The sequence below is a fragment of the Lepidochelys kempii genome, chromosome 4 (assembly GCF_965140285.1).
Source record: "Lepidochelys kempii isolate rLepKem1 chromosome 4, rLepKem1.hap1, whole genome shotgun sequence".
In the NCBI taxonomy this organism is placed as follows: domain Eukaryota; kingdom Metazoa; phylum Chordata; order Testudines; family Cheloniidae; genus Lepidochelys; species Lepidochelys kempii.
Window position 1 is genome coordinate 56249523 of NC_136383.1, and position 27458 is coordinate 56276980.

The following is a 27458-nucleotide window of genomic DNA, read 5'->3' on the forward strand; positions in this document are numbered from 1 at the left end:
AATCCCATAGTTTAAGTATTCAATATTGTATGTATGGTATAGGGACTATGCACATAATAGAGTGTAATGATTCCTTTGAGACAATTATGGTCTACTGTGTTGAACTCTACTGTACAATTATGGTCTTGTGCTGAACTCAAGACTTCAATTGCACCCACTACGGTCAGGGCTGACTATATTTTTTCATTTGCACATACCTTTTTTTTTTACATACTTCTTTAATTAGATTGAGTAAATAATATTTGTAAAATGACTTACTACATATTTAAATAAAACAATTTAGCTTGATTAATCCCAAAGACTATGTTTTTCCTTTAAATTTACAAGTATCAGAGGGGTAGCTGTATTAGTCTGGATCTGTAAAAGCGGCAGAGAGTCCTGTGGCACCTTATAGACTAACAGACGTATTGGAGCATAAGCTTTCGTGGGCGAATACCCACTTCGTCAGATGCATCTGACGAAGTGGTTATTCACCCATCTGCATCTGACAAAGTGGGTATTCACCCACGAAAGCTTATGCTCCAGTACATCTGTTAGTCTATAAAGTACCACAGGACTTTGCCGCCTTTAAATTTACAGTTTTTAATACAGGAAAAAAGGAAATACATGAACACAAAAATGTACTGAGAACATTAGAGGGCTGACAAACTGATCCAGAATAAGATTTTCTGAAGTGTTTAAGTGACTTGGGAGATAAAGTCCCATTTACAAAAGAGATTTAGGCACTTAGGGACACATTTTAAAGGTATTTATGTACTTAAAGATTCAGATGGGCACCTAATGAGATTTTCAAAAGTGCCTACTTGCCTAACTCACATTGATTTCCATGTGAGCTAGGCACCTAGGGTTGGAGCTGCATAAATGGGTCATTTGACCCAGTTTAGAACTGAGTGAAATTTTTTCAGTAAATAGCAAATGCATTAGTTACAGTAATGCATTTTGGGGGGCATTGAAATCATTTGTGAATTCTAATCAAATTGGCTAATAGTTATGGCCAAAAAAAGAAAAAAAAATCAGAAATGCCCATTTAAAATGGGGATCAAAACCTTTTGTTCAACCCAGACAAAAGTTTTTTTGGTTTTTCATTTTGGCTAATCAAAAATCAATTATTTGCTCAGCTCTAGCCAGGTCTCCCACATCCTAGGATGACCCTTCGGAGTCAATGTCCCGTTAATTTTCAGTGAGATTTAGGCTACTACAGGCTGAGAAATTTTTGAAACTTAGGCAATTTGAAAAATTTACCTGCAGTCCTTAACCTACTCCTCTGTGCATAGGAAATATAGTACAATGCTAACCTGCCCATTATTTTGAGACTTTTCATGTAACTACTGTGTGTATTCTATATTTTCTGCTGATACATAACTGCATTCATTTTAACATTTCTTATGAACTACTTATTCAGCATAAATCTGAAATGATATGTATTGTTCAAGATCTGTGACAAAAACATGTCATTTGCAAGCATTTTTAATGAATGGGACTCAGTAAATATACTTAATTAATGGGACATTTTGATTAATTTTTATGTATTAGATTGTTCAGTGGATGAATTTCACTCTGTAGACAATTTATTGAAAACAGGAGGCTGTTCGAAACACATCATTAGAAGCTTTTATTCCAAACTGACACTATGTAGAGTTTTCCTTGTTAGCTCTATAATATCTACTTCTTTTATTTTTGAGGCTACACCATGTAAATTAAATCATGCTGTTAAACAGCTCAGTAATCAAGATAGTAATATCAAAGCTAAAATAAAGAGGTAATCTATACTACATATATACATTCAAACAACATCTGAAATATCCCCCTCTTCTCTTGTTCTTATTCAGAATGGTCAGAGCTGTTCCCTTATTTTATAAGTGTTTTAACCCTCCCATTTTGTCCCCTGTGTTGCTGAACGCCCTCCATTTATTCTTTTCTTTTGAAATTTCATGAATACCTTTCTAATTCCATTATGTTTGCAGTATACTACTGCACAACAGTACAGTTCCCCAAGTCAGTGACAGAGGGTACACATGGAACCATTTGTTAGAATACCATTATAATATTAAGGGAAGATTACGGTGATTTCCCACCTTCTGATGGAGTCATCCCCCTCCCTACCTCACTGAATTCTGCTACTAAATCATCCTTGAAATCCTTAAATCATCCCCCATGAAATAATTACTGAAGTGCAAAGTGTTCATGCTTGGAATGCACCAAGGGCCTGATCCAAGTTCTCATTGAAGTCAATGGAAAGACTTTGGACCAGAACACAAAATGTTTGTTTTGTAAATTAATTTTCCAGGAAAGGCTTTACCCCCCAACCCCCAAAAAAATCTTCCTCAACTCTTCCCTCCACATTCAAGTTATACATGCTAAACACTGTGCTATGCTGTCAATATATTTTATATTTTTCAAGAAAAAAATATACGTATTTCCAGCAAGTACAGTGACTCTAGGATTGTTTGCTCTGATGTGTTGCCTGCTTGCTTGGTTATTATATTGAGAAAATGGCTTTGTTCCAGTGTAAAAATAATTATATAGGTTTCCTAGTCATAGACCTCACTTCTCTGCAAACATACATACCACTGGTTCAAGGATTTTGTCACAAGGAAAGGAAAATTGCAATGGGAACCCCTTATTAAGTGATTGGCAGCATATCATTGTTCCATAGGGCTTTTGGAGAAAAGGATGCTTAATAAATATAATTATTACTTATTATTAATCCCATCTAAATACAAACTGAGGTTAATTGCTGACACATCAAAAAAGTTTACTAATAATACTACTACTGATTAGTATTTCCATGGATAGTTCTTCATCTGCCCATCTCAAAGTGCTTTACAAAAGTGGGTATATAACATTATCCTTATTTTACAAATGGGAAAACAGGCACAGAGAGTTGAAGTGATTTGGCCAAGGTGACACAGCAAGTCAGTGTGAATAAAACCTAGATCTCCTGTCCTAGCTTAATTGATCTATCAATTGAAATACACTGGATCTCCCCCCACCACTCCGTGTAGGGAGTAGTTTAGGGCAGAATGACCCAAATGCATGTGCTTAATACTACAGGAGCTGGTAGTGAGAGCAAATTTTCATTCTCTCACAGGACTCCTTTTGTAGCATGGTAGTCCTTACAAACCCTACCAGCTTCCATGGGGAGATTAGAGGAATATGGAATATGAGATTATGGAATATGGGAACCAAATCAGCCCAGAAACCCCATTTCCAGAAATATACAGACCTAACTGGGAACACCAACCATCGCCCCCTGCATCCAAGACCAAGAAAAAAAAAGAAAATTAAGGTGAGTAATATTGTTTATTTAGTTAGCCACTCTCTCACTTTCAAGTGGCCTTTATTTACATAAAAGGATCGTTTTGGCCCTGTGAAAAATTAATACAATTTCCTTAGAAAAGATTGCTTTTAAATCTTTATTGTATATTAAATTATTTCTGCAATGTTTATTCATCTTGAGAGAAAAGTAATTACTTTTGAGAAAACAATATAATTAGTTTTGCTAATGTTTAATAGTGTTCTTAGTTAAGTTATTCTATTGATTTGTCCCAACAAGATAATCGATAATTCACCCCCACCAAGGTGGCCTTCCTCAGATCCTAGAGAGAAAACCAGAAGTTCAAAGAATTCTAACCTTAAGTGCATCTCTACCTTGAGAACTGATTCTAAAAATGGCATTGCTTAATTCCATGTTTATGGTGTCCAAGTGATTTCTTTATCAAATCTGCCCAGTTCACAATTAAAGACTAAAGGTTTTATTAATTAAAATTAATATAAATGATTGCTGGTCCTGCAAAGAACGCGGAAGATAAGCATTAAGCTTCATTTTCTGGCTCATACATTGCCAGTGATAAAAATTCTAAAATCAAAACATAGCTATCACTCACTAGATAAGGGGAGAGTAGAGGGGATTTATCAGACTCTTTAATCAGAAAAGTAATCAGATATAACTCTGAATATGCAAGATAGCAAATACATTGAGCTGGAAAAGTCACTATACAAAAATAGCACATTCTAAGTAGAATTGCATATTTTCTGCCATTTTCCAATGCAAAAATTCAATGAAGGTCACTCGTCCTTAACAAAAGAGATGTTGAAACATTACCAATAGGAAATGGCGGGGGGAGGGGGGAATATCAGTTAATATAAATGAAGAAGCTTTATGGAATGGCCTCCCAAAAACATGCCATATAGATCAATGAGATGAATAAAGCTACTGTACTCTGAAAATACAGAGAGGTTCTCAAACTTTTGTACTGGGGACCCCTTTCACACAGAAAGCCTCTGAGTGTGACCCCCCCTTATAAATTAAAAACACTTTTATATATTTAACACCATTATAAATGCTGGAGGCAAAGCAGGGCTTGGGGTGGAGGCTGACAGCTCATGACCCCCCATGTAATAACCTCAAAACCCCGAGGGGTCACGACCCCCAGTTTGAGAACCCCTGCTTTAAAAAGTCCATTTCTGTTTATTTAAATCGCATGAATCTTTACTTCCTGTAAACCAGCAGATAACTGCTACTCAATTATCTGATGAAAGTTCAACACATCTCAGAAGCCACAGAAACAGAATCAATAGTAAAAAGAGTTATGTCTGGATTCTGTACCAGTTTTTATGAGTATACACACACACAATAAATTTCCAGGGCTATTTTTCCTAAAATGTTTATAGGAAGGGGAGTCACTGAGCTACAGAAAGTCCTCCTTTAATAGACTAATCTCTTTTCAAGGCTACTGCTGCCTCTTACTTGTCAACTGGTTTAATGACCATGGTAACTCAAAAAGATGCAATATGCCGGTCACTTAGAAAAAACTATAAAGGCTTTCAGAAGTAGCCTTTACTATATACAACATAATCTCATTTGAAGATCCACTTTTGTCTTCTCTTCTATATAATGTAGATAAGAACGATAATCCAAATTCAACACACTAATGTTCTATCAAAGATCTAAATAAGCATTTTAGAAGTGAAGTTATTGGCTAGAAAATCAATCAACTCATGGACAAGCATTTAAATACTACAGATGCTGGCAGGTTTAATTACCCTAACAAAAAAGGCCCCAATCCACAGTTGGCGTAAATTGACCTAGCTCTGCTGAAGTCAATGGAGCTATGACAATTTACATCAGCTAAAAATCTGGCCAAATCAAAAGATCAGGCATCACTTTATAGCAATAATTCAAGCATATTTAAAAACAGTGCTAGTTTATGCGTTTGGTGCAGAAACAGCGATGCATCTACAGGTTAAAAAGAATCCTCTCACAATTTGTTTTCAGCAACAAGCTTGTAACTGTTAATTGTCATGCAATATCATCCTATGAAAATAGTCATATAATAAATGGAATTCAGTTTTAATAAAGACCTTGTAACTTAAGGCATGGCTGAGATATGAAGCATATAAAGCATGAAAATAATAGGATTATGTCTGCATCACTTTGGCTGTCAGTGGGAACACTGTTGTAATAAGGCAGTTATAAAAAAAGGAAGTGTGTATTGTTAAAATGTCAAGGCTCATTGCAACTTAGTTTCAGTTCAACTTTTTGTTGTTTCAATGCACCACCAGACAATGGGATGTTGGTTGGAAAGGAGAGGAGCGACTCCCACCCATGTCCATTTACTTCTCCTCCAATCTTCTGCTTTAAATGTGTTATTTTAAAAGGCCCAACCATGCAGCAGCATACAATCTTCTTTCTGTGCCCTTAATTTCAGCTCCTCTGTGCAACATACTTGCTGTCCACTTCAGGCCAAATCTTGGAAATGGGCTCACAGCCTAATTAATAAGCTCAGGAAATTTCTCATAAAGCGTGTGGGAGGGAATGGCAAGATATTCAGCACTAACATGCAGTTTCCAACAGATAGTTGGGCTGCTGCTGCATGATGCACTATGAGAAAAGGCAATAGCAGATGTGAGCCATGTGGAATTTTAGCTTTGTGGATTCTCACTCAGAGCCAAAACTACAAATGCTTTGTACAGGGGATCTCCACAGGGGATGAGTAAAGGAAGACTTCCTCCTTCCCAGGCTTCAGAGTACCAGCAAAAATTCTCTGAAACTGCTACTATACTCCATAGTCAGTAAAAAAGATTGCTCTTTTTGCCTTTGCAATTCCTTTTCCCCTGCTAGGGGTTTCAGCCAATGCATTCACATACCCACAAATTGACGAGCTGCAGTCACATCCCCCCTCAGGCCCACTCCTCTGCTGTCATGGAAAGCCACCACCCTGCTCTGAGGCACGCTAAGCCCTTTTGGTTGACTTTGCAATGGTATTGTGGCGTTACCACAGCAGCCAGGCATCTCTGTCCCCATAAACACAATGCTAGCAGACGCCAAAGATACCCATTCTACTTCTTCTCCCTTCCCAACATTCCATTGTGGAGAGATGCTACACAGCTGTACTCCATGGTGTGCAGAGATCCTCTGTATGGGTTCTCTACTGTCTGACCCACCCAGAGGTAGAAATATGGCATTTTTACTGATAAGGGTCTCACATAGATGCACAGGCACACTATAGATTGGTCCTTCGTAATGTTAGACCTATTAAAATCATTACCAAAATGCTGAGTAAATATATTTGGTAGCAGGTTCTCCTATAAGCCAGCACTTTTAACTCAAAATGTTGACATCACTTCTATCAAATATTTGGTTTATTTAGAAAGTTTATATCTATTATTCAGCATTTCTATAGAGATATAGCCTACACACAACTTATACCACATATTGCTGAAGCAAAATACCCTCATCCACCTGACTATATTCATAGCCTAATATGGCTTTTAAAATTTTACCTAAATATATGTATCCATCTTCTCCATCCACTATAGGTTGCACCCAGGTTGACCTCACAGGAACTACAGTACTCTGCTTTGCACCAGCAGGAGGATATAGTGTGAAAGCCATTTCGAGTGCTTGATGCTGCTTGATGGTTGTTACTTCAGAAGGGTGACCTGGGAACAAATAAACAGCATTCATATAGTGCCCTACAACTACACTTCAAATACTGAGGTGTATCCTTTCTTTTGATACATGTATGCAATTCACATTAACATTAATGGTAGTTGCACATGGATATTTGGCTTCAGCACACACTTCGGGATTGTTTCATACCCTAAATTGGACTCCTGAGCCTGTGCAGGCTGAACCATTGAAGTACCATAGGCTACGCAGTTAATGCATGTGATTTCACAATCATTGTAAAAGTGTATAATTTGGATAGCTTCACCTTATGATGATCTTGGCCATTAAGCATTATATAGCACAATGTTAGGATTCTTCATAGGGATATTTTATTAGTAGTATTCGAATAATTAAACTGGTATTATATACAGAAGCTTATTCCGTAATGATGCTCACTAGTAGATAGTACGATTGAATATGTTTCCTCACACAATACTAATTTTCAGGACTGAGATTTTCAAAGGGGTTGAACATCTCTGAGGGTTGGGTGCATAACTCCCTTTGAAAGTCCCAGGCTAGATGCTTTCTATGAATTGGTCATGAACAGCACTACCTCAAGCTTCAGCCTGTAAATTATTTGAGAAAATGAAAGATAAGCTACAACTTCAAGCAAGCAGTCAGTCTCTTCAATGATTTAAAATGGGCAGTTGCTGACAAGATATGGTAAGAACAAAATGAAATAACACTGACATCAAAAAGACCAACAGTATTTGGTCCTATAACGGTCTCATACAAGTTCTTCTGTTGAAGTCAATAGGCATGGGCACTTTTAATGGGGTGGCCCCCACCTCTTTCAAGTACCCCCTGGTTGAGTGTGTGTGCCTGCCTCAATCAGTTTTTCCTCAATTTCTAGGCTCCTGGTGCCCCACCGGCTGCTGCACTTGTCAGGCAGATCTTTGGTGACTCAGCCCTCTGGCCGAGTCTCACACAGTTCTTGTGAAAACAAACAAACCCATTCTAGGGTATAAGTCCAGAATGTCCTGCAGCCCTCCCTGGCTCAGTCCTTTAGCAGTCCAACTTGGCCCATTGATTTTGGTGTAAGGGAGGTCAAGGGTGTTCTGGGGGTTCAGAAGGGATGTCATCAGGGGAGTAGGTGTGACAGAGTGAAGCTCCAATGCACCCAATTCTCCACTGATTTAAGGTACTTGAGGAACCTTAAATCAATGGCGTACGTTAAAGCTTCCACCTTGTAGCTTTAACTTATATTGGGCATGGCAGCTGAGAATGAAGGAGCTGTGACCAGTTCTTTGACACACCCCACACCTTGGCACAGTGCAGAATCAAGTCCATGGTGTTTAATGAATATTGCCAAAAAACGCTAACCATACAGTAGACAAAACACCTGCAAAAGAGGGCTGAGGGTATCACAACTCATGTGGCTGAACTGACGGTGCTTCAGTTCACTGATCTTTACAGCAGGGTGCAAGAGCTCTCTTCTATTCTCATTGTGGAATTCCAGCCTCCGAACATTCAAACACCATGAGTAAGGCCCTCCCCCAAAATCACGATATTGACTTAAATACCGTGAGATTTATTAATATTGGTTTCTTCTTATTTGACGTCTGTTTGTTTGTTTGTTTTTACCCTTTAGAGTGCACTTGCTTGTTGTTTTCCAGCTTTTCTCTTCAACCATGAGGGCTAGATGCTTACTTTCTTTTTTAATAAAAGCTGAGATTCTCATGCAATCTCTTAAAGCCATCACCTTTATGAAATACAGAACATCATGCCATCATGGTAAAATCATTGGAGTTGGCAACATTGGAGTTGGTATTCAGTTTGAGGAGAAAGACTTCTTTTGTGTTTAAAGTTAGAGAAACGATGGGGCAGATGTTTCAGATACTGTGAATGCACTTTGTTTTTTATAATATTAAGCATATTGTGTAAATTCTAGAAAAAGAAAAGTAATAAATCCTAAAATGATAACTCAATGGTTTAAGACACAATAATTCACAGAATTATACATTATTAAAATACGTTGGGAACTATTTCCTACCAGCTTATTTTTTAAGTGAACTTGATGCTTGTTGAAAGCATTAGACTGACAGTTCAGGAAACTACAATCCTATCTTTGCATACAGTACAGGCAAGTGGTGTAAGTTTCTCCATATTAGATTGGCAGTATTGGCCAGGAGGAAACACATCTAAGTACTGCGAGGGATATTTCACTCCCCATACCAGTTAGTCTCCAGACACAACCCACCTTCAAGACTATCAACTGTGGTAATATTGGGCTTCTAGGTGTGAACAACTTTGGCATCCACTAGAAAGCATCTCATGCCACTGCACAGCCATCCACCATTGATAATTTTTGGTTGTTAGCCATCTGAGCTATACTGAAACCAAGATCAGAGGCAAAAAAATCTGTATCCGGTTAACAATTAAACTCCACGGCATCACAGCTCTCAAATCTGAGCTTTTAAAATTTGTGGTCACAGTTCAGTAAACTCACTTCATGTTGCATTCATTTTCTTCAGTATGAAATAAGTGTATGTCACACTTTTTTGTCATACCATTTTTATTTAACAAATTATTTTCTATTCATTAGTAAAAAAAATTATAAACAAGGCAGCTCATTTATCAAAATGAAAAATGTTCTCCTCCTTGAACAAGGAAAGGGGACTCTAAATAGACTGTCCCTATTCCTAAATTAATGGAACTATCTTACATGTAATATTTTCTTTTAAGCATTAATGTAAGCACTCCAAGATCATTAATGAAGAAGTAGAGGAACAGGAGTTACAGTTGAAGGGCAAAACTGCTAAGAAAGCGTTTCAGAGGGATGTCACTGAGTGATACGATCTAGGAAAATAAATATAAGGATCATTGATATCATAATTAAATGCCTATAGTACATGACGAGGAAAAAGGACAAAACGTTTATTAAAACTTGACTAAGAACATGACCTGCAGGACTAATCAAGCAGGTATACTGAGAGGCCATGCAAAGGGTTACAGTCAATAACGCTGTATTTTAAAATGGCTTTATGACTTAAGAAACAACATTGAATAAAACTTCCTGGTTACTATTTACAAATTCCTTTGTACTTAACAATCCAAAATTTGAAACCCAGCATCAGATCATCAGCTGGTGTAAACTGTCACAACTCCAGTGACTTAAATAGAGCTACCACAATTTATACCAGCTGAGGATCTTCCCACAGGAGTAATTATTATTAATTGCACAGCCAGGTCTTATTTTTTTCACTTCAGTGAACGGCAACATATTAAAAATATAGAAACCATGAGTTCTGGGATGTTTACTCATTTTTAATATAGAGACAACAACATGTTAACATTTCAGACTATTCTGGCAGTCCTCATCACGTACCAGTATAAACATTTAAAAATATTGCAGTCTATAAAGTGATCGATGGAGACTATCAGTTCCTATCCAGACTAACAACACCTACTTCACCCAAACTCATACACACCTTTCTAAAAAGTAAAGGAGAACAGAATTATCCAGGCTAAGCTGAATAAGAAGAACAATAGCTGATCTTGTAATATACACCAGATTTATTGTAACAGAAGAAAGTTCACTAAATCAGATGGAATTCATCTCAGAGAGCTAATGAAACTAGCAGCAGTAGTATGAAAGTGACTGTGTATTATTACTGAAAACTAACAAAGTACAGCCAGGATCCCAGAACTGGAAAAATGACAAAACATATTACCTATTTTAAAGGAGAGGAAAAAACAAATACCAGGGGAACTGCAGAACAGACAATTCAAATTCAAATTGCTAGCTAGCAAAGAAGTCAATTTGTAAGCAGCTCCCAAACCTTTGGCAAAGGCGATAAATAGTAAAAATTTGGATTGGCAGGGACAAAACATGTCTATCACATATATTAACTTGCATGAGCCTCCTGCTCAGTGCCATCACTACCATTAACCACCCTAACACAATGTAACTTCCCCACAGGCACTCTCAATTTGTACTGGAAAATACAATACCCAGCGCTTATCAAACTTCAAGACGAATGATCCATTCTTCCATTCCCTCATTGCCTCCCAGCTCTCGGGGTGGCAAACTTAATTTTTGTAATGCCCCTTCACACCATTCATACAGTAAACAACATTAGGTCCATCTCTCTGCATCTGTTAAATATTAGACTTTAAACTGAAGGCATAGCACACTAAGAAAGTTTACAACATACAGCAGAAGACAAAAATAGATTGATGCGTGTGTATGAGAATATTTCTTGTTTATAATTGTAGCAGTTATACAAATCATTTAAGCACCAATTGCCTGTTTATTATACCAAACATTCTGATTTCTATTGGTTCAGACAGCTAGAAAAATCCTTTCCCTGTCAGGAAGTTCTCCCATGTTGAAAGCAACACTAGTAACTGCTGACGTGCTCAGGCTTGTGAGATTACAAAACAACATTCCCTTTGTTCCCTCCAGGATGTGGAGACCAGGAAACCATATTTTTCTCTAATCAAACATCTAAATGCTTGGCACAGATGGGTTCATTAGGAAATCTAAAATTGGATTCCCTGACCATTCTGTTCCTAAAACTCTTTGATAAAGAATGGGTTAATTAAATTATTCTCACAATACTGGTAAGAAATTTCCATTATTTTGATGTTCTGTGAAACAACACACTTTCTACATCTTTATAAATAAAGATTGCTCTTTCAGGAAGCCCAACAGTTAAATTGTCTTTTGTTTTGAAAGCCATTTTTTAAATTTGAACCCAGATAGGTAATACCAATCTTCCATTTCTTTCTTTGAAAAGGCCAAGCCAACTAAATTACTCTTCTTGCTAGTCGCCCATGTTTTGTTTTCTGTCATGGTGGGAAAATAATTGTATATGGCATAAGGAAAAGCTGTATGTAGCATATCACTATAGAACAAACAAACACGTGTATGTGAATTACAGTATCAGCACACTTTTGGATGAGAATCTCCCTGCCTCTTTGCTGATATACATGGGGGGGGAGAAAGAGGGAACAGGGAGCCCCTCCTGATCTCTTGCATACTTATGGAGGAAGCCGTCAGAATGTTAATGCTTGTGCTTCTCATGTACAGCGGACACAGGCGAGTCCAGCCACAAGCACCCCACGTTCCAGAGGAAACATGACTAGGATAGGAGGTTAGTGATCATTGCCTATGCCCACCAGTTGGTGGTTGGAGGATGGTGCTAGGGGAAATGCTACACCTCTAAAAACTTATAAGACCAGATTCTGAGTTCTCTCCTACTTTGCCTGCTCCAGCACTCTGCAGGTAGAGTGCCTCCAGCTACTGCTGCTGTATCTCCATTACTCTGGCCCGGACTGTAAAATCCACAATAGAATCTTTTACTTAATTTGTTGACAAGAAAACACATTTAGTGGAGAAAGGGAGGACATGGCATTTTGTACAGTGGAGGCAGTGTCGCTCAGTGGATGGACCACTGGATGATAGGTTGGGAGACCTGGGTTATATCCACAGCTCTGCCACTAGCCTACTGGGTGACTTCAGGAGGGTCACTTCCCCTCTTTGTGCCTGATTCCCCATCTGTAAATGAGGGTGATGACACTTGCATCCTTTGTGAAGTGCTTTGAGATCTACTGATGAAAAATGCTATTTAAGAGCTAGGTATTGTTATTACAGGGCTTAATTCTGTTTCAGTTACAGCCACTAGTTCAACCCTGCAAACCCCATTTGAACTCAGTGGGACCAACAAAATGTGGCCCCTTTATTTACCATAGTAAGGCAAGAGATACTGTTCCACACAACAATTTCAAAATGTAGATCACCATTTTGCTAAAAAAAAAATGAACATATTTTAGTAATGGCTCATGTCAAGGTGAAAGGAGAGGACAGTTGGACCATTTGGTGTTCAATATATTTTCTTAATAGCTTGGAGGATACAGTGGTGAGTACATCGTTCATATCTATGTATGGCATGAAGCTATGAAGAATCACAAAGGGCTTGATAATGCACAGCACAGATGTGGAACTGCATGTGCAAACACTAAGTAAAAGGAATGGTTGGGTCAAATAGTTCAGGAGAACACAATCCTATATTAATGAAGGCATTAGGGTATATCCATCAAATTACTCCTGCCTAGTGCCAGTGAAAAAAGAGTGAATAGCTTTTTGCATGACATAAGATCAGACTTAAGTCAATGTCTCTACAGACACCCATCCTCTGCCCCTTTTATACCCTACATTCCTGAGAACAGGGTAGTGTGGGTACAGAAAGCTGGAGATTAATTTCTGCTCAGTGAAGTCAATGGGAGTTTTGCTTTTCACTATAATGGGAGCAGGATCATTCATCTGCTTAATTCACACTTGTGCTGGACTGCAGCAACCTTACGCTCACTGCTGTATACCACACAAGGACTTGCAGGATAAGGCCAAACAGCATTATAAGCCATCTTGAATCATGGACAAAAAGATCAATAAAATAAGATTCATTAAAGACAAATATAATGTGGTTCACACAGGAAGGGATACTCAAATTCACAAGTATAGAATGGCAGACAAATTGAATGCGAGTCAACAATACAAAGCTTTTGTCAAACCACAAAATGTTGAGTTAGATTCTGTTAATATAATAAAATATTATATGTAAATTAAGAGAAGTAAAATTACCATACAATGGGTTATAATTGCTTTAAAAACACTTTAATTATATTCAGGCAATGTACAATCAGAGGAAAAATATTTTGACAGTAATTACCTATATTTAATTCAGTTTAATGGTGTGCTACTAGCTGGGATGGGTAAGAAAGATTTAATTTGAGCTACTTTTCCTGAAATGCAGAAAGTGCCAAAGATACTATAATCGGACATAGGAATTACCCATTTTATAGGAATATTAGCAACTCCAGTTGGTTTGACCACAAAATTAAGTACTATAATCAATTTTGATTACAAAAGACAGACTGGAGAGAATTCAGATAGTCACGCAAATTATAAAACATCTAAAAAATTAAAATGATGGGGAAAACAATAAAGAGAACTGGATATGTTCACTTCAGAGAAAAGATGACTCAGGTTCTTTCCATTGACTTAAATAAGAGCTGGATTGGACTGCTAATCTTTCACTCTCTTTTAGGCTGTCCAAAGAAAATGTTACAGTTAATAAAGGAATAGCTATAAAAAAAGATTTCCAGATGTTTATGAGGTGATCGAGAAGGTATGTAATAGTATACAGAGTGACATCAAGTAGTGGTGAACATCCAGAGTTATTATCCCTTGAAGTAAATACTGATCTCTGCATTGCCTTGGTCACAATTTGCCTCTAAAAACAATAAATCTTTATAGCCTCAACATAAGTCAATATCTGAGTTTCTTTTTACAGAGAAGAAGCTCGAAAATGAGGGCTACAGTCTTAGATTTGGTAGGGCATTTGTATAAATATCTAAATGCATAATAATAAGTATTATTTTTATTATTACTGAATTATGGAGAAGGGGACTATTCTCCTTTTTGTAGTAATTACAAAAACACCAAAGTCTTGATCCTGCAAACGATCTGCACATTTACTTTGTTTTATATGTGGTGGCTTTAGTTAAACAAAACCATACCTATTCAGCACAACACTTAAGCACATGCTTAACTTTAACTTTATGCTGAAGGCCATTAACCTTAGTGGGACTTAAGCAGATACTTAGGTGTTTTGCTGAATAGCATGTGCTAAAATGGATTGTTGAATTGGGGCTTGCAAGTAGGCCCATTAAAGTCAATGGAACTACTTACAATGTATATCATGAGGCACCTGTATAAATCTTTGCAGGATTGGGGCCTAAAAGGAGAACAGATCACACCCAAAAGAACCTTAAGAGGTGATTTGCAAAGCACCTAAGGATTTAGAAGTGCAAGCCTAATTGAAAATGTGCTCCTAAACCCTTATAGGTTTTTTAAAAAATCTCTTCCTTAATTTATCCTGTTGGTTTCTGATCAAATAAAAATCATATTTAATTTGTGACCTATCCTTTTCTGTTAAGATCTAATACACGGTTTCTCAAACTTTTGTACTGGGGACCCCTTTCACACAGAAAGCCTCTGAGTGTGATTCCCCTTATAAATTAAAAACATGTTTTTATATATTTAACACCATTATAAATGCTGGAGGCAAAGCGGGGTTTGGGGTGGATGCTGACAGCTCATGACCCCCCCCATGTAATAACCTCATGACCCCCTGTTTGAGATCCCCTGATCTAATATGAACATAACAGGCATCTCAAGAAGATTAATCAGAATACAGGGGTAATCATTTTGTTTTGCTTTTTATTAATATTATCTGTATTTTTGTAAATAATCTTTCAAAACAGCATTGGAATCAAAAGATGTTTGTTCATGTTCAATACCTCTTTGTAAACCAAAGATCTAGATTTTTTTCAAGTAAAGACTCAAATTTATGCTACCGTGAAATTAACTAGTTGCTGTAATTTTATTCTAAAGTGTTTACCTATCCCTGCTGTTCTGTAGTCAATGAAATGATCTAAAAATTGTTCACAGAGCATTCATAGTTAGCTTCTACTGGAAACAACTGAGACGGGGAAAATCAAGCCAACTTAGTTCCAAATGTTTATCATTATTAATAATACAATTAAGATAATATTGAATGTAGGTAATTATTCTTAATATCAGATTTCTCAAAAGAAACAAAAACAATGTTAATAATATATTTGAACTTGTGCTCAGTATTGAATAAAATATTAAATTTTTCATACTCCTCCTATAGCTGAATTAATATTATGTAATTTCATGTTTTTGCTTTGTAAAACTGCTTAGAAACTTGTTTTTCTATGTGTATTAGTGTGTTTTGGACTTCTGCAGCAATATACCATATATTATTGTGTATTTTCTGTCCGTTGTGTTTATTCAATGTCTTTTTTGTTTCACAAAGGCAAAAGAAAAGGAATAATACTGGGGGATTTCAACTATCCTCATATTGACTGGGTATGTCACCTCAGGAATGGATGCATAGATAACATTTCTAGACACATTAAATGGCTGCTTCTTGGAGTAGCTTGTGCTGGAACCCACAAGGGGAGAAGCAATTCTTGATTTAGTCCTAAGTGGCACACAGGATTTGGTGCAAGAGGTAAATATAGCTGCACCACTTAGTAAGAGCAACCACAGTGTAATTAAATTTAACATATCTGAAGGGGGGAAATGCCAAAATAACCCATCACAGTTGCATTTAACTTCAAAAAGAGGAACTACACAGAAATGAGGAAGCCAGTTAAACGGAAATTAAAAGGAACAGTCACAAGAGTGACAGTACTGTAAACTGCATGGAAACTATTTAAAAACACCATAATAGAGGCTCAAACTAAATGAATACGCCAAATAAATTAAAAACAAAACAAAATAGTAAGAGGACCAAAAAATTCCATCATGTCTAAATAGCAGAGTAAAAGAGACAGAGCCGAAAGGCATCCTGTAAAAACTGGAAGTCAAATCCTAGTGAAGAAAATAGAAAGAAGCAAACTCTGGCAAGTGTAATAAGGCAGGCCAAGAAGAATTTGAAGAGCAGCTAGCTAAGGACACAAAAACTAACAGCAAAAAAATATTTGAAGTACATCAGATGCAGGAAGCCTGCCATGCAATCAGTGGGGCCCCTGGATGATTGAGGTGCTAGAGAAGCACTCAGGAAAGACAAGACTCTTACAGAGAAACTAAAAAAATTCTTTGTATCAGTCTTCATTGAAGAGGATATGGGGAAGATCCCCACATCCAGGGGTCATTCTTTTTAGGTGACAAATCTGAGGAACTGTTCCAGATTGATGTGTCAACAGAGGAGGTTTTGGAACAAATTGATAAATTAAATCATAATAAGCACTACGGAACAATTAGGAACTCAGATATGAAACTGAAAAGCTACTAACTGTGATATATAACCTATTGGAGGGTACCTAATGTAATGTCAATTTTTAAAAAAGGATCCAGAGATGATTCTGGTAATTACAGGCCAGAAGTACTAACTTCAGTACCAAGAAATTGGTTGAATTAAGAACAAAATTATCAGACATATGGACAAACACAGTATGATGAGGAAAGAGTCAAGACTTGTGTAAAGAGAAGTCACGCCTCACTAATCTATTAGAATTCTTTGAGAGTCCACGTGGACAAGGATGATCCAGTTGATACAGCTGCTTAGTCTTTCAGAAAGCTTTGACAAGGTCCTAAACCAAGGGCTCTGAAGCAAAGTAAGCAGTTCTGGCATAAGGGGAAGGTCTTCTCATGGATCAGTAACTAGTTAAAAAGATAAGAAACAAAGGGGAGGAATAAATGGTCAGTTTTCACAATGGAGTGAGGTAAATGGCGGGGTCCCTCAACGATCTGTACTGGGACCATTGCTGCTCAACATATTCATAAATGGTCTGAAAAAGGAGATAAACAATGGTGGCAAAATTTGCAGATGATACAAAATTACGCAAGATATACAAGTCCAAAGCTGACTGTGAAGAATTACAAAGGGATCTCACTAAACTGGGTAACTGGGCAACAAAATGACAGATGAAATTCAATACTGATTAGTCCAAAGAAATGCACTTTGGAAAACAATCCCAACTGCACAAACAAAATGATGGGATCTAAATTAGCTGTTATCACTCAACAAAGAGATCTTGGAGCCATCGTGGATACTTCCCAGAAAACTTCTGTACAATGCATAGCAGCAATCAAAAAAGCTAACAGAACGTTAGGAGCCATTGAGAAAGGAATAGATAATAAAAAGAAAATATAATAATGCCACTATATAAATCCATGGTATGTCCATACCTGGAATGCTGCACTCAGTTCTGGTCACCCCATCTCAAGAAAGAGATATTAGAATTGGAAACAGTACAAAAAAGATCACAAAAATTATTAGTGGTATAGAACAGCTTCCATCAGCAGAGAAATTAAAAAGACTGGGACCATTCATCTTAGAAAAGAGATGACTAATTGGGGGTATGATAGAAGTCTATCAAATCATGAAGAAAGTGAATAGGAAAATGTTATTTACCCTTTCATATAACTTAAGAACTAGGGGTCACCCAGTGCAATTAAGAGGCAGCAGGTTTAAAGAAACATAAGGAAGTACTTCACACAATGCATAGTCAATCCATGGGTCTCATTGCCATTGGATGTTGTGAAAGCCAAAAGTAAAACTGGGTTCAAAAAAGAACTAGACCTATCATCCATGAACTTATCTATCAACAGTTCTTAGCCAAGATGGTCAGGGATCTAACCCCATGCTCTGGGTGTTACTAAGACTCCAATTGCCAGAAGCTGGGACTGGACAACAGGGGATGGATCGCTTGATAATTGTCCTGTTCTGTTCATTCCCTCTGAAGCATCTTGCACTGGTCACTGTCAGAGACAGATACTGGGATATATGTACCATTGGTCCACCCACTATGGCTGTTCTTATGCATTAAACATAGACCACCACAATGACTGTTTTACAGGATACTAATCAATGGAAGAGGCATGTACTCAGTACATCTCTTAAAAGTTAGACTCCAAAAGAAGGGTAAACATCAGGAGCATGGGGAAGCCAAGATAAGAACAATCATAGATATGATAAAGGGAGACAACTGGACACAGAGTGATCGGGAGCTCCTGATAAGCTGCGTGCAATCAAACAATATGTGCTTTAGTGTGCAAATGTAAACTTATACATGTAGGAGCAAAGAACATAGACCATACTTCCAGGACGGGGGATTCTATCCTGGAAAGAGTGACTCTGTAAAGGACATAGGGATCATGGTGGATAATCAGCTGAAGAGGAGCTCCCAATGCAAGGCTCTGGTCAAAACTGCTAATGCAATCCCTGGATGTATAAACAGGAATCTTGAGTATGAGTAAAGAGTTTATATTATCTATTTGGAACTGGGGAAACAGCTACAGAATACTCTGTTCAGTTCACAATTCAGTTCACAGTTCAGGTGTTCACAATTCAAGAAGGGTATTGACAAAAGTAGAGAGGGTTTAGAGAAGAGCCACAAGAATGATTAAAGGATTAGAAAGCATGCCTTATAGTCAGAGACTCAATCTGTTTAGTTTAACAAAGAGAAGGTTAAGGGGCCACAATCTGTAACTACCTATATAGAAACAAAAATCTAATAATGGTCTCTTAATCTAGCACACAAAAGTATAAAAATCCAATGACAAAGCTGAAGCTAGATAAATTCAGACTGGAAATAAGGTTCAAATTTTTCATAGTGAGGATAATTGACCATTGGAACCAAGGAGTATTTATGGATTCTCCATCACTGGCAATTTTAAAATCAAGATTGGATTTTATTTATTTATTTTGTGAAATATGGTCTAATTCAAACAGGAATTAATTCAGATAAATCCTATGGCCTGTGTTATACAGGAGGTCAGGCTAGATTATCACAATGGTCCTTTCTGGCCTCATAATCAATGAATCTATTAATATAATTAAATATACTTTCATTTCATAAGTATTTTATGAAATTTGCACTTCAGATCTCCTAGCATGGTTAAAATTTGTACTTAATGTACTTTTTAAATGTTGTACATAACTCTAAAATATACTTTCACATTGTAGATTATGAGATAGTTGGCAAATATATCCTATATAATATGCTTTTAAATGGATTATGCTATTAAAGCTCTGTTACAATTAATAGCATAATCCATTTAAACCATCTATCAAAATAGATGACTTGTCTCATTACCCAGATTAATACTTGGAATCCAGTGGATTTCAATAGCAAGTGTTTGGTATACAGTAATTTGAAAAAGCATGTGTGAAAGAGAAGAAGAAAAATTAATCATGCCCTTAATATAGATACATGGTGGCTGGAAGTGCTGTAAAGTTTGGGGTGACTATATTAACAAGTAGCATACCAACAAGTGAGATATATGTATCTTTCTAAATTAGAGACCAAACTTTATAAAATATTACACACCCCAAAAAAAACCTGGGTTAAACTAACATTATTAAAATTGCAAATTAAAACACCCAAAAGTTAAGAAAGTCCAGAATTAAGGTTGCCCGTGAAACTTTAATTTGGCCCTCTTGTTCATATGCATTATGGTGCAGTCTTTAAATATTTGATCATATATAAGGCTACAAGTAGGTCACGGAGGGTATGGAAGTCACGGATTCCGTGACTTTCTGTGACCTCCATAACATTGGGGCCCCGCAGCAGCCGAGCCCCTGCTGGTAGTGGGGGGACCCTCCTACAGCTCCCCAGCCCCCACAGGTGGCGGGGGACCCCCCCCTCCAATCTAGCTCCCAGCCCTACAGGGCGGCAGGGGATCCCCCAGAGCTCTCCAGCCCAGGAGTCCATCCCAGCTCCCAGCCACATTAAATCATCAAAGTATGGCCTGTTAATGGTTTACTAGTAGCACAACAAAACCTGAAGGACATAAAGGACATTCTTATTCCTCTAAAGGCACTTGCATAGGACACCTGTTACAGCCAGAGATGTGCAGAATGATCAATAGACAAAAGGATACCAATGAAAGGAAATAGAAATGGGAACAATATGAAAATCATTTAGTGTAATGGAAAGATATTGCAGGTGTTGGCTAATATGGAAATGGAGTTTATCAGAAAAGTTTTATATAGAGAGAGACAATAAAACTATATATAGTTTTTATTTAACATCTTTTTGGGTGTAGAACTATCATTAAGAAATAATAATTATGTGTAATGTATAACATATAATTATATAAATAATTAGTATAATCCTGGGATGAAATGAGGGCTATTAGTGGCAGTGGATACTTTGAACCTTGCACATTTAGTCAAGAAGACCAATGACACCCAATCAAACTACTTTAAAATGAATTACAACAAACAATGGCAGCACAGCTGCTATTAGGACTATAATTAAGTTTAAGAGGGAAACAGCAGCTGAATGCAATCAGATAATTAAGGAGCAAGCTTTTGTTAACACTGAGTATCAGTAGGGTCATGATTCGGCAGATTTTGAATGTATTATGGCTCAACAGACTAATCTATTTTTATACCAGAGGTATATTTCTATTTCTTTTACCAATCAAGTATATTTCTGACTAGCAGCCAGTTGGTCATTTATTTATTTAAAGTATTTACCATCCATTTAGGGGAGAAATTTAACATTTACCAAATCTAAGATTACCATGGAAACCTTACTCTTAATCCCTAAATGCTGTGGCAACACTTAGTGATACAATTGTGATGGCTGAATAACAAGCCATGAGTACTATAAAGACTGTAGTTATAAAATTATTGTAAGTAATGTCTCAGTTCCAAGCCTAAGCATATTTTTCTGTAGTAGTTCCAGCTGTGAAACCCAGTCCTAGAAGGGAAATCTCCCTATTGAATAGAATAAAAACACAAATATTTTAAAATAGCATTTGAAAAATACAGAATAAACATCATCATAGTTAAGGAACTCAAAAAAGTGATCAACAGTTAGAATTTCCTAGTGCATGTCCATCTTTAAAGAAGAATACTGGAGTTTTACCAATCAGAGAGTTTTGGTGCCAAAAGGGTATGGATCTATTTTCTGTAGGCTACAAATATATTGGTTCAGGTCTTTGGGATATGAATTAAGTTCAAGGATCCCAAAACCTGGGCTAGAACTTCCAAGGTTTAGTCCTTCAGATGAGCTGTCAGTTCAGTTTCTCATCATCCACAGTGATTGCACTGGTAGGATTTACACATTTTATGGCACGCATACACAAGTCAAAGAGAAAAGGGGATAACTTCAGAGTCCTAAGTAACTGTCTCAGAAAAATATTCTTCTGAGTTGAAAGCATGTCCCTATTGAAGGGAATAGGAATTTTGCCATTTACTTCAACAGAGCCAGGATTTCACCCTTACTGTTTAATGGTATTTCTGAGTATATAATGGCTGCTCATTGCCACCTATTTGTTTACATTGCCAGTAGCTAACACATAATAATTGCTTCATAAAGCATTTGGAATCATTGAGAATGGAAGATATCACATGAAACCAAACTCTTCTGTTAAAAGAAGTAATAATTTTTAAAATATGTAAAAATAATATTCTATACTATTAGAAACTCAGGGTCTATAACCTCAGCTGGTGTGAAATGAGATCACGCCATTAACTTCAATAGAGCTGTGCTGATTTACAGTAGCTTAGTATCTGGCATTAGGAATTTTTACCAAAAGGTCAAACTGGGAAGTTCACTGATGTGTGCTGTACCTTTCCCCCTTTCTCCTTTAGTTATATTAGTCATTAAGGACAAGAAACCCTAAGGAGAAAAGAATAGTAATTGAGTCTATGTCCATCAAAACAGTAAATCATTAGCAACAGAAAAGTTGTGAGTGACACTTCTACTATAGTTAAAATTTCAAACTTGACTGCAGCATCTGACTTCTTTAGTAAAACATTCTAACCACTGAAGAAAATAACTCGCATCCCTGCAGCAGAAAAAAAAAGGAGAACAGGAGTGGAAACTTCTTGGTTAACTGTGGCTCTTGACTCTACATCTTGGCTCCAGAATGAGGTGATATGAGACCTTGGACCATTTGTAATTAGGTCCAGGAGTAGATGTTCAAAAGATGGAAAAGCAGTCAGTAAAATGACAAATCAACATTAATGTAGTTTTTTATGTAGTTTTTCTGTGTAAGGTTAAAAAAAAGTTCATATTTTGAGTTTCTGACCAAACAATTTGTTGACAATTTTATTTTTGACCAAATTCCAAACATTTTTTTTCCAATCAAAATGTTTATGATCAGTTCTAGGAGCTACAAAAGTAGACATCTTGACACAAACTATTTAAAATAATTTCCATTTGTTTGTAGGAAGTCATTTTAATGGCCTTTCTCCAATCTCTGGTTCTGTGTGGTCCAAAGTTTCATTTCATCTGTAGATCAACAAAGTGTATGTCTAATCTTACCTACAGGGTGCTATTTTTTTTCCTTTTCTTCTTCAGGAAATCCATTCCTAGACTCTATAAAAGGCAAACAGAATTTGGTTTTTAGGGTATGTCTACACTGCAGCTGGGAGTGTGCTTCCCAGTGTAGGCCGACAGACACATGCTAGCTAACATGGTAAAAATAGCAGTGTAGGTGGGGTAGCAGGCTACCTGTCCAAATACATAGGCATTAACTCCGTGGGTGCTTCGGGGATTAGTGGGTGCTCTGCACCCACCAGCAGCCAAGATCCCCTCACCCGCTGCCCCACCTTCTCCTCCCCGCCCCGAGGGCACCGTGTCCCCACTTCTCCGCCTACCTCCCAGCATTTCCCGCCCGTCCACCACCAAACAGCTGTTTGGCAGCATTAGCATGCTCTGGGAGGGAGGGAGAGGAGCGGGAATATGGTGTGCTCAGGGGAGGAGGTGGGGAAGAGGTGGGGATTTGTGGAAGGAGTTGGAATACTGGCAGGAAGGGGGCAGAGTTGGGGCAGGGACTTTGGGAAAGGAGTTGGAATGAGGGCGGGGTCGGGGCCTCATGAAAGGGCTGGAGTGTGGGTGGGGCCAGTGGCAGGGTCGATGTCGAGCATGGGTGTGAGGGGAAGTTGGCGCCTATACACAAGTATGTACCCAGGGGTTCTGGGCAGGTATGTACTCAGGTGTCTAGCCCAAGCTGCTGCCCATGCTATCACAGCTCCACTGCCGTTTTTAGCATGCTAGCTCAAGCAGAGCTACCAAATGTCGGTCTATGCTCCCTAGGAAGCATGCTCCCAGCTGCAGTGTAGACCTACCCATAGTGATATTGCACCTGGAACCAAATATCATTCAAAGATATTTATGAATGGGATAGTAGCCTGCCAATCCCAATCCCTTTTACAGTAATCTGGAAAAAAAATAGATACTAGGGGGAGGGGATCAGGGAATAGATGTTTTTGTATACTGAGTATTCCTTGCAACAAGAATCCTCAGCTGTACCTTAACATCTCACCAAATGTCTGCCAAAACCCCAAGCATATCTTTAGCTTTATAAAGTGTACAATGCTAACCATTTTTTTGAAAGTCTCTCCAAGATCTGATACTTGTCATACTGGTGTTATTGCAATTCAGGATATTACTTTAAAACATAGTGAACCATAAATTACAGGGATGGGCATTATAGTAAACTCTAAACTCAAGACAGACATTAAATAGATTTGCTAGTTTTAGAAAATATATGATAATGGTCACCATTAAAATCAATATTTGTCAATTGTTATGACACTGGCATCTGAGATTACCACAATTTCTCCTATATTTATATGTAGGATCTCAGTGTTAAAGGTTGGGAAATACTGACTTTTTAATGTCTTAACTGTGAATAGAACAAGAGAGGCCTGCTACCCTGCAGAATCCAGAGCCTAATTCAAAGTGACCACCAGTAACTTCAAGATGAGGACCAACTTCCTAGTTTATTTCTAAAAAACCTTTGGAATCACAGAAATCCTAAGGACTTTGTGGTGTTTGACTTGTAGGCATATTCTGGAATACACCTTTGAGACACAGAGGTTCCTCAATATTAATTGAGTAGACAGACCATGAGCAGAATATTTTGCTCTTCTCATTACATCCCTTTCAGCAACAAGGATGCTAATCTAGATGAAAGAAGGTACCCTGGTTCAGTAACCATGTCTAAGCAGAAACCTGTGTGGAGAAATTATTGACATTTGCAACAACTTAGAACATCAGGACCTTCAGGACTAGTAAATGCGGGGAGGCATCAAAACGACTAACATGTTTTCCTTTATTTTATGAACATAGCACAAGAGTAATGGGAGTGGGACAACAGCGAACAGCAGATGAGATGAATATTTTTTTGGAAAGGGCATCTATAGATCAATTCTTGTACTCCTTTTGTATGGAGAAACAGAGTAGAAACTTTCATCGAGGCAAATAGACCCTCCTAGGATGCATCCGATGAAGTGAGCTGTAGCTCACGAAAGCTTATGCTCAAATAAATTTGTTAGTCTCTAAGGTGCCACAAGTACCCCTTTTCTTACTACAATGGAAGAGCCTCCAAACAGAGATCCCAAAGTCTCTGGTAAAGATATGGCCTGCTGTTCCAGTTTGTCATTACATTTATCATTGCTGTTGTGTATTGCCCTCAGAGATTTTACATCCTTTACTGCTCAACAGAACTGCGGTATTACCTCCCTTAAGAGAGCAAAGCTGCTTCTTCCTCCTGCTTGTTTAAAGGAGACACTATAGATATTATTAAACTGTAAGCATCTACAGTAGAAAGTAGTGTTGCAGAGCTAGTAAAGGGATAGTGCTGTGCTGCTCTCAACTCCAGTAGAATTTTGCTTTATTTGCTTTAACGTAATGACCATTTTCCCTTGGACAGAAAGGTGAAGTATTTGCACATCTCAAATCAAGAAGCTAGCTGGCTTTGAGTCACATTTTTGCCAGCAAGCTACTAGTCTAGTAGGTTTCATGTTTCTGTTACACTCCTAGACCAGTGTGTTGTTTAAAATGTGAGAATGATATTAAACTTTTGCCATAATAACAGTCCACTAAGCTCCATCCAATGTCAGCCTGGCACCACAATGTGATCATGCCAGAGAGAGTAGCTGAGTTGTATAAGTATTACTGAGGGAAGAATTTGGCCTGGAGGATCTTTACTATTACTGCTAATAGTGAGAAGGAGGAGGAAAACACTCAGCTTGATTTTCAAGAACCCAGGCAGAGTTTGCTGTGCTGGTAGAAAAAAATACTTTTTACACTTAAATTGACAAATATTTGATAAGAGGTAATTGATACTCTTTAAACACAGAAGCCCCCTCAATACACTTTTATAGAATGACTTTTCAGAGAAGAATTCCACTTTAAAACTACCATCATCATCCTTCAGGCCAGACACACTACTTTTTCAATGGTCAAAAGGGGTCATCATAAAAGCACTACCTTACTCTCTTGCTGGGATTGAGCACATTCTTTCCATAGTGCTCTATTTGCTACCTAAGGAGTGAGAGATTGGAACTGAACCCAAGTCTTCCAGAACAAAGTATTCAACACTGCCACCATACTGACCCTATTGTGTGTCTACTTTATACCCTAAGAGAGATCTGGATGTATGTATTCATTTATAAAACACATTCATATTGAAATGAATGCTGTGTAAGTCTTATTGCACACAATCCAAATCCATTATGATGATGAGCTATAGCACAGTACTTTTCAAAACACTTTAGGAATATTGACTAAGCAATCCTCTTAACCCCTTTCAGGGAGCCTAGTTCCCGCAGTACTTCTCATTGTATTTGAGTGGCCTATAACTCTGAATATAATTTATTCTAATATTTATTAATGACATTGAATTCTATACTAAGTTTCAGCTTCTTAGACCTCCTATATCAAAAAACTATCGAGGTGCCTTCCAGGAGTTCATTAAATGATGTGACTAGCATTTGTCCCTTGGGTCTTTTTCTCTCTAATGGGAAGGAGATTTTTTAAAATTATTTTTCATTTGTTTATTTTATGTTGGCTGTGCTCTGTGTGTTTATTATTGAAGGTAAAGTCAACGAAATGCAACTTGCATTTGGACTAGAAAGTGGTGCTGTTTGAGATGGTTCTTAGATCCTGTGGGTATATTGTCCATATTGCCAGGATAGGGAACAGAGATATTAAATTATGCTTATCAAACATAAATTTATACTCAGTTTTGCCTGTCTGTGCAAATTGACTGGATTCATAGCATAAAGGAGGCTGTATCTGTATTTTGCAAACAGTAGTTGTTCAGGGTCAAGATCTGAAGTCTTTCTTGAGACAAAACTCTCATGGAGTCAGTTACAGTTTTGTCTGAAGTAGTACTTCAGGTTTTGACCTTGTGCAACTATTATATCTTGTCCATGAGTGAAGGATGGGTAGACAGGGTGCTTGACTGATTTAAGAGATCTTTAAAATATTTTGGCCTGGAAATGTTATAAAACCTCTTGCTACAATTACAGAAAATTGATGATTGTCCCTACATGTGGAAATGAATCTCAGGGAAAGGGAGGAAAGGGGAGGAGAGTGAAAACTAAGTTTAAATTGAGTGAGGACTTAATAATTTGACTTATATTTTGGAACATATAACTATTTTTTTAAAATAAGAATGATGGCAAATATAAGAACATTCTTCCTCTCAGTATTTAAGACCTTAGATTGGAACTCAGAAGAACTGAGTTCAATTCCAGTCTCTATTGCAGTTTTCTCATGTGACCTTTGGTAAACAAGCTAGTCATGGTGTGCTTCAATTTCCCATTTGTCAAACAGGCATAATTACACTTCCCTGCCTCAGAGGGACATTGTGAAGATAAATGCAATAGTGTTTGTGAAGTGTTCAGAAACTATAATGATGGAGGATGGGTATATAAGTAGCTAGACAGACAGTTTTTCAGTGGAACGAATGTGAAGTATGACTGACATCCAAGAAATGTCTGTAAGCCGACAAGCTCACATTGGGCAAATGTGGCCTAGCCCACTGCATAGCTCAGTTATAAAGCATACTGACCTATGTCACAGTTTCAGAATAAACTGCACCAGTGTTCCCCCTCTGTGGTCCCTTGACGGTACCCACTTAAGGTTTCCAGCCCCAGCTGTCACCTGTCTTGTTGGAGACAGGCATCTCCCTCCCTTCCAACCAGGG

The 27458-nt window shown here is 37.6% G+C and overlaps 1 protein-coding gene across 1 annotated transcript in view; it reads right to left on the minus strand.

Annotated features, from left to right (window-relative positions):
- Positions 1 to 27458, minus strand: part of IQCM (IQ motif containing M) — an 84714-nt gene that overhangs the window by 26835 nt on the left and 30421 nt on the right. The window contains exon 5 of the mRNA XM_073343183.2: positions 6787 to 6945. Within this exon, the coding sequence (XP_073199284.1) occupies positions 6787 to 6945 (159 nt within the window). The remainder of the gene's footprint in view (positions 1 to 6786; positions 6946 to 27458) is intronic.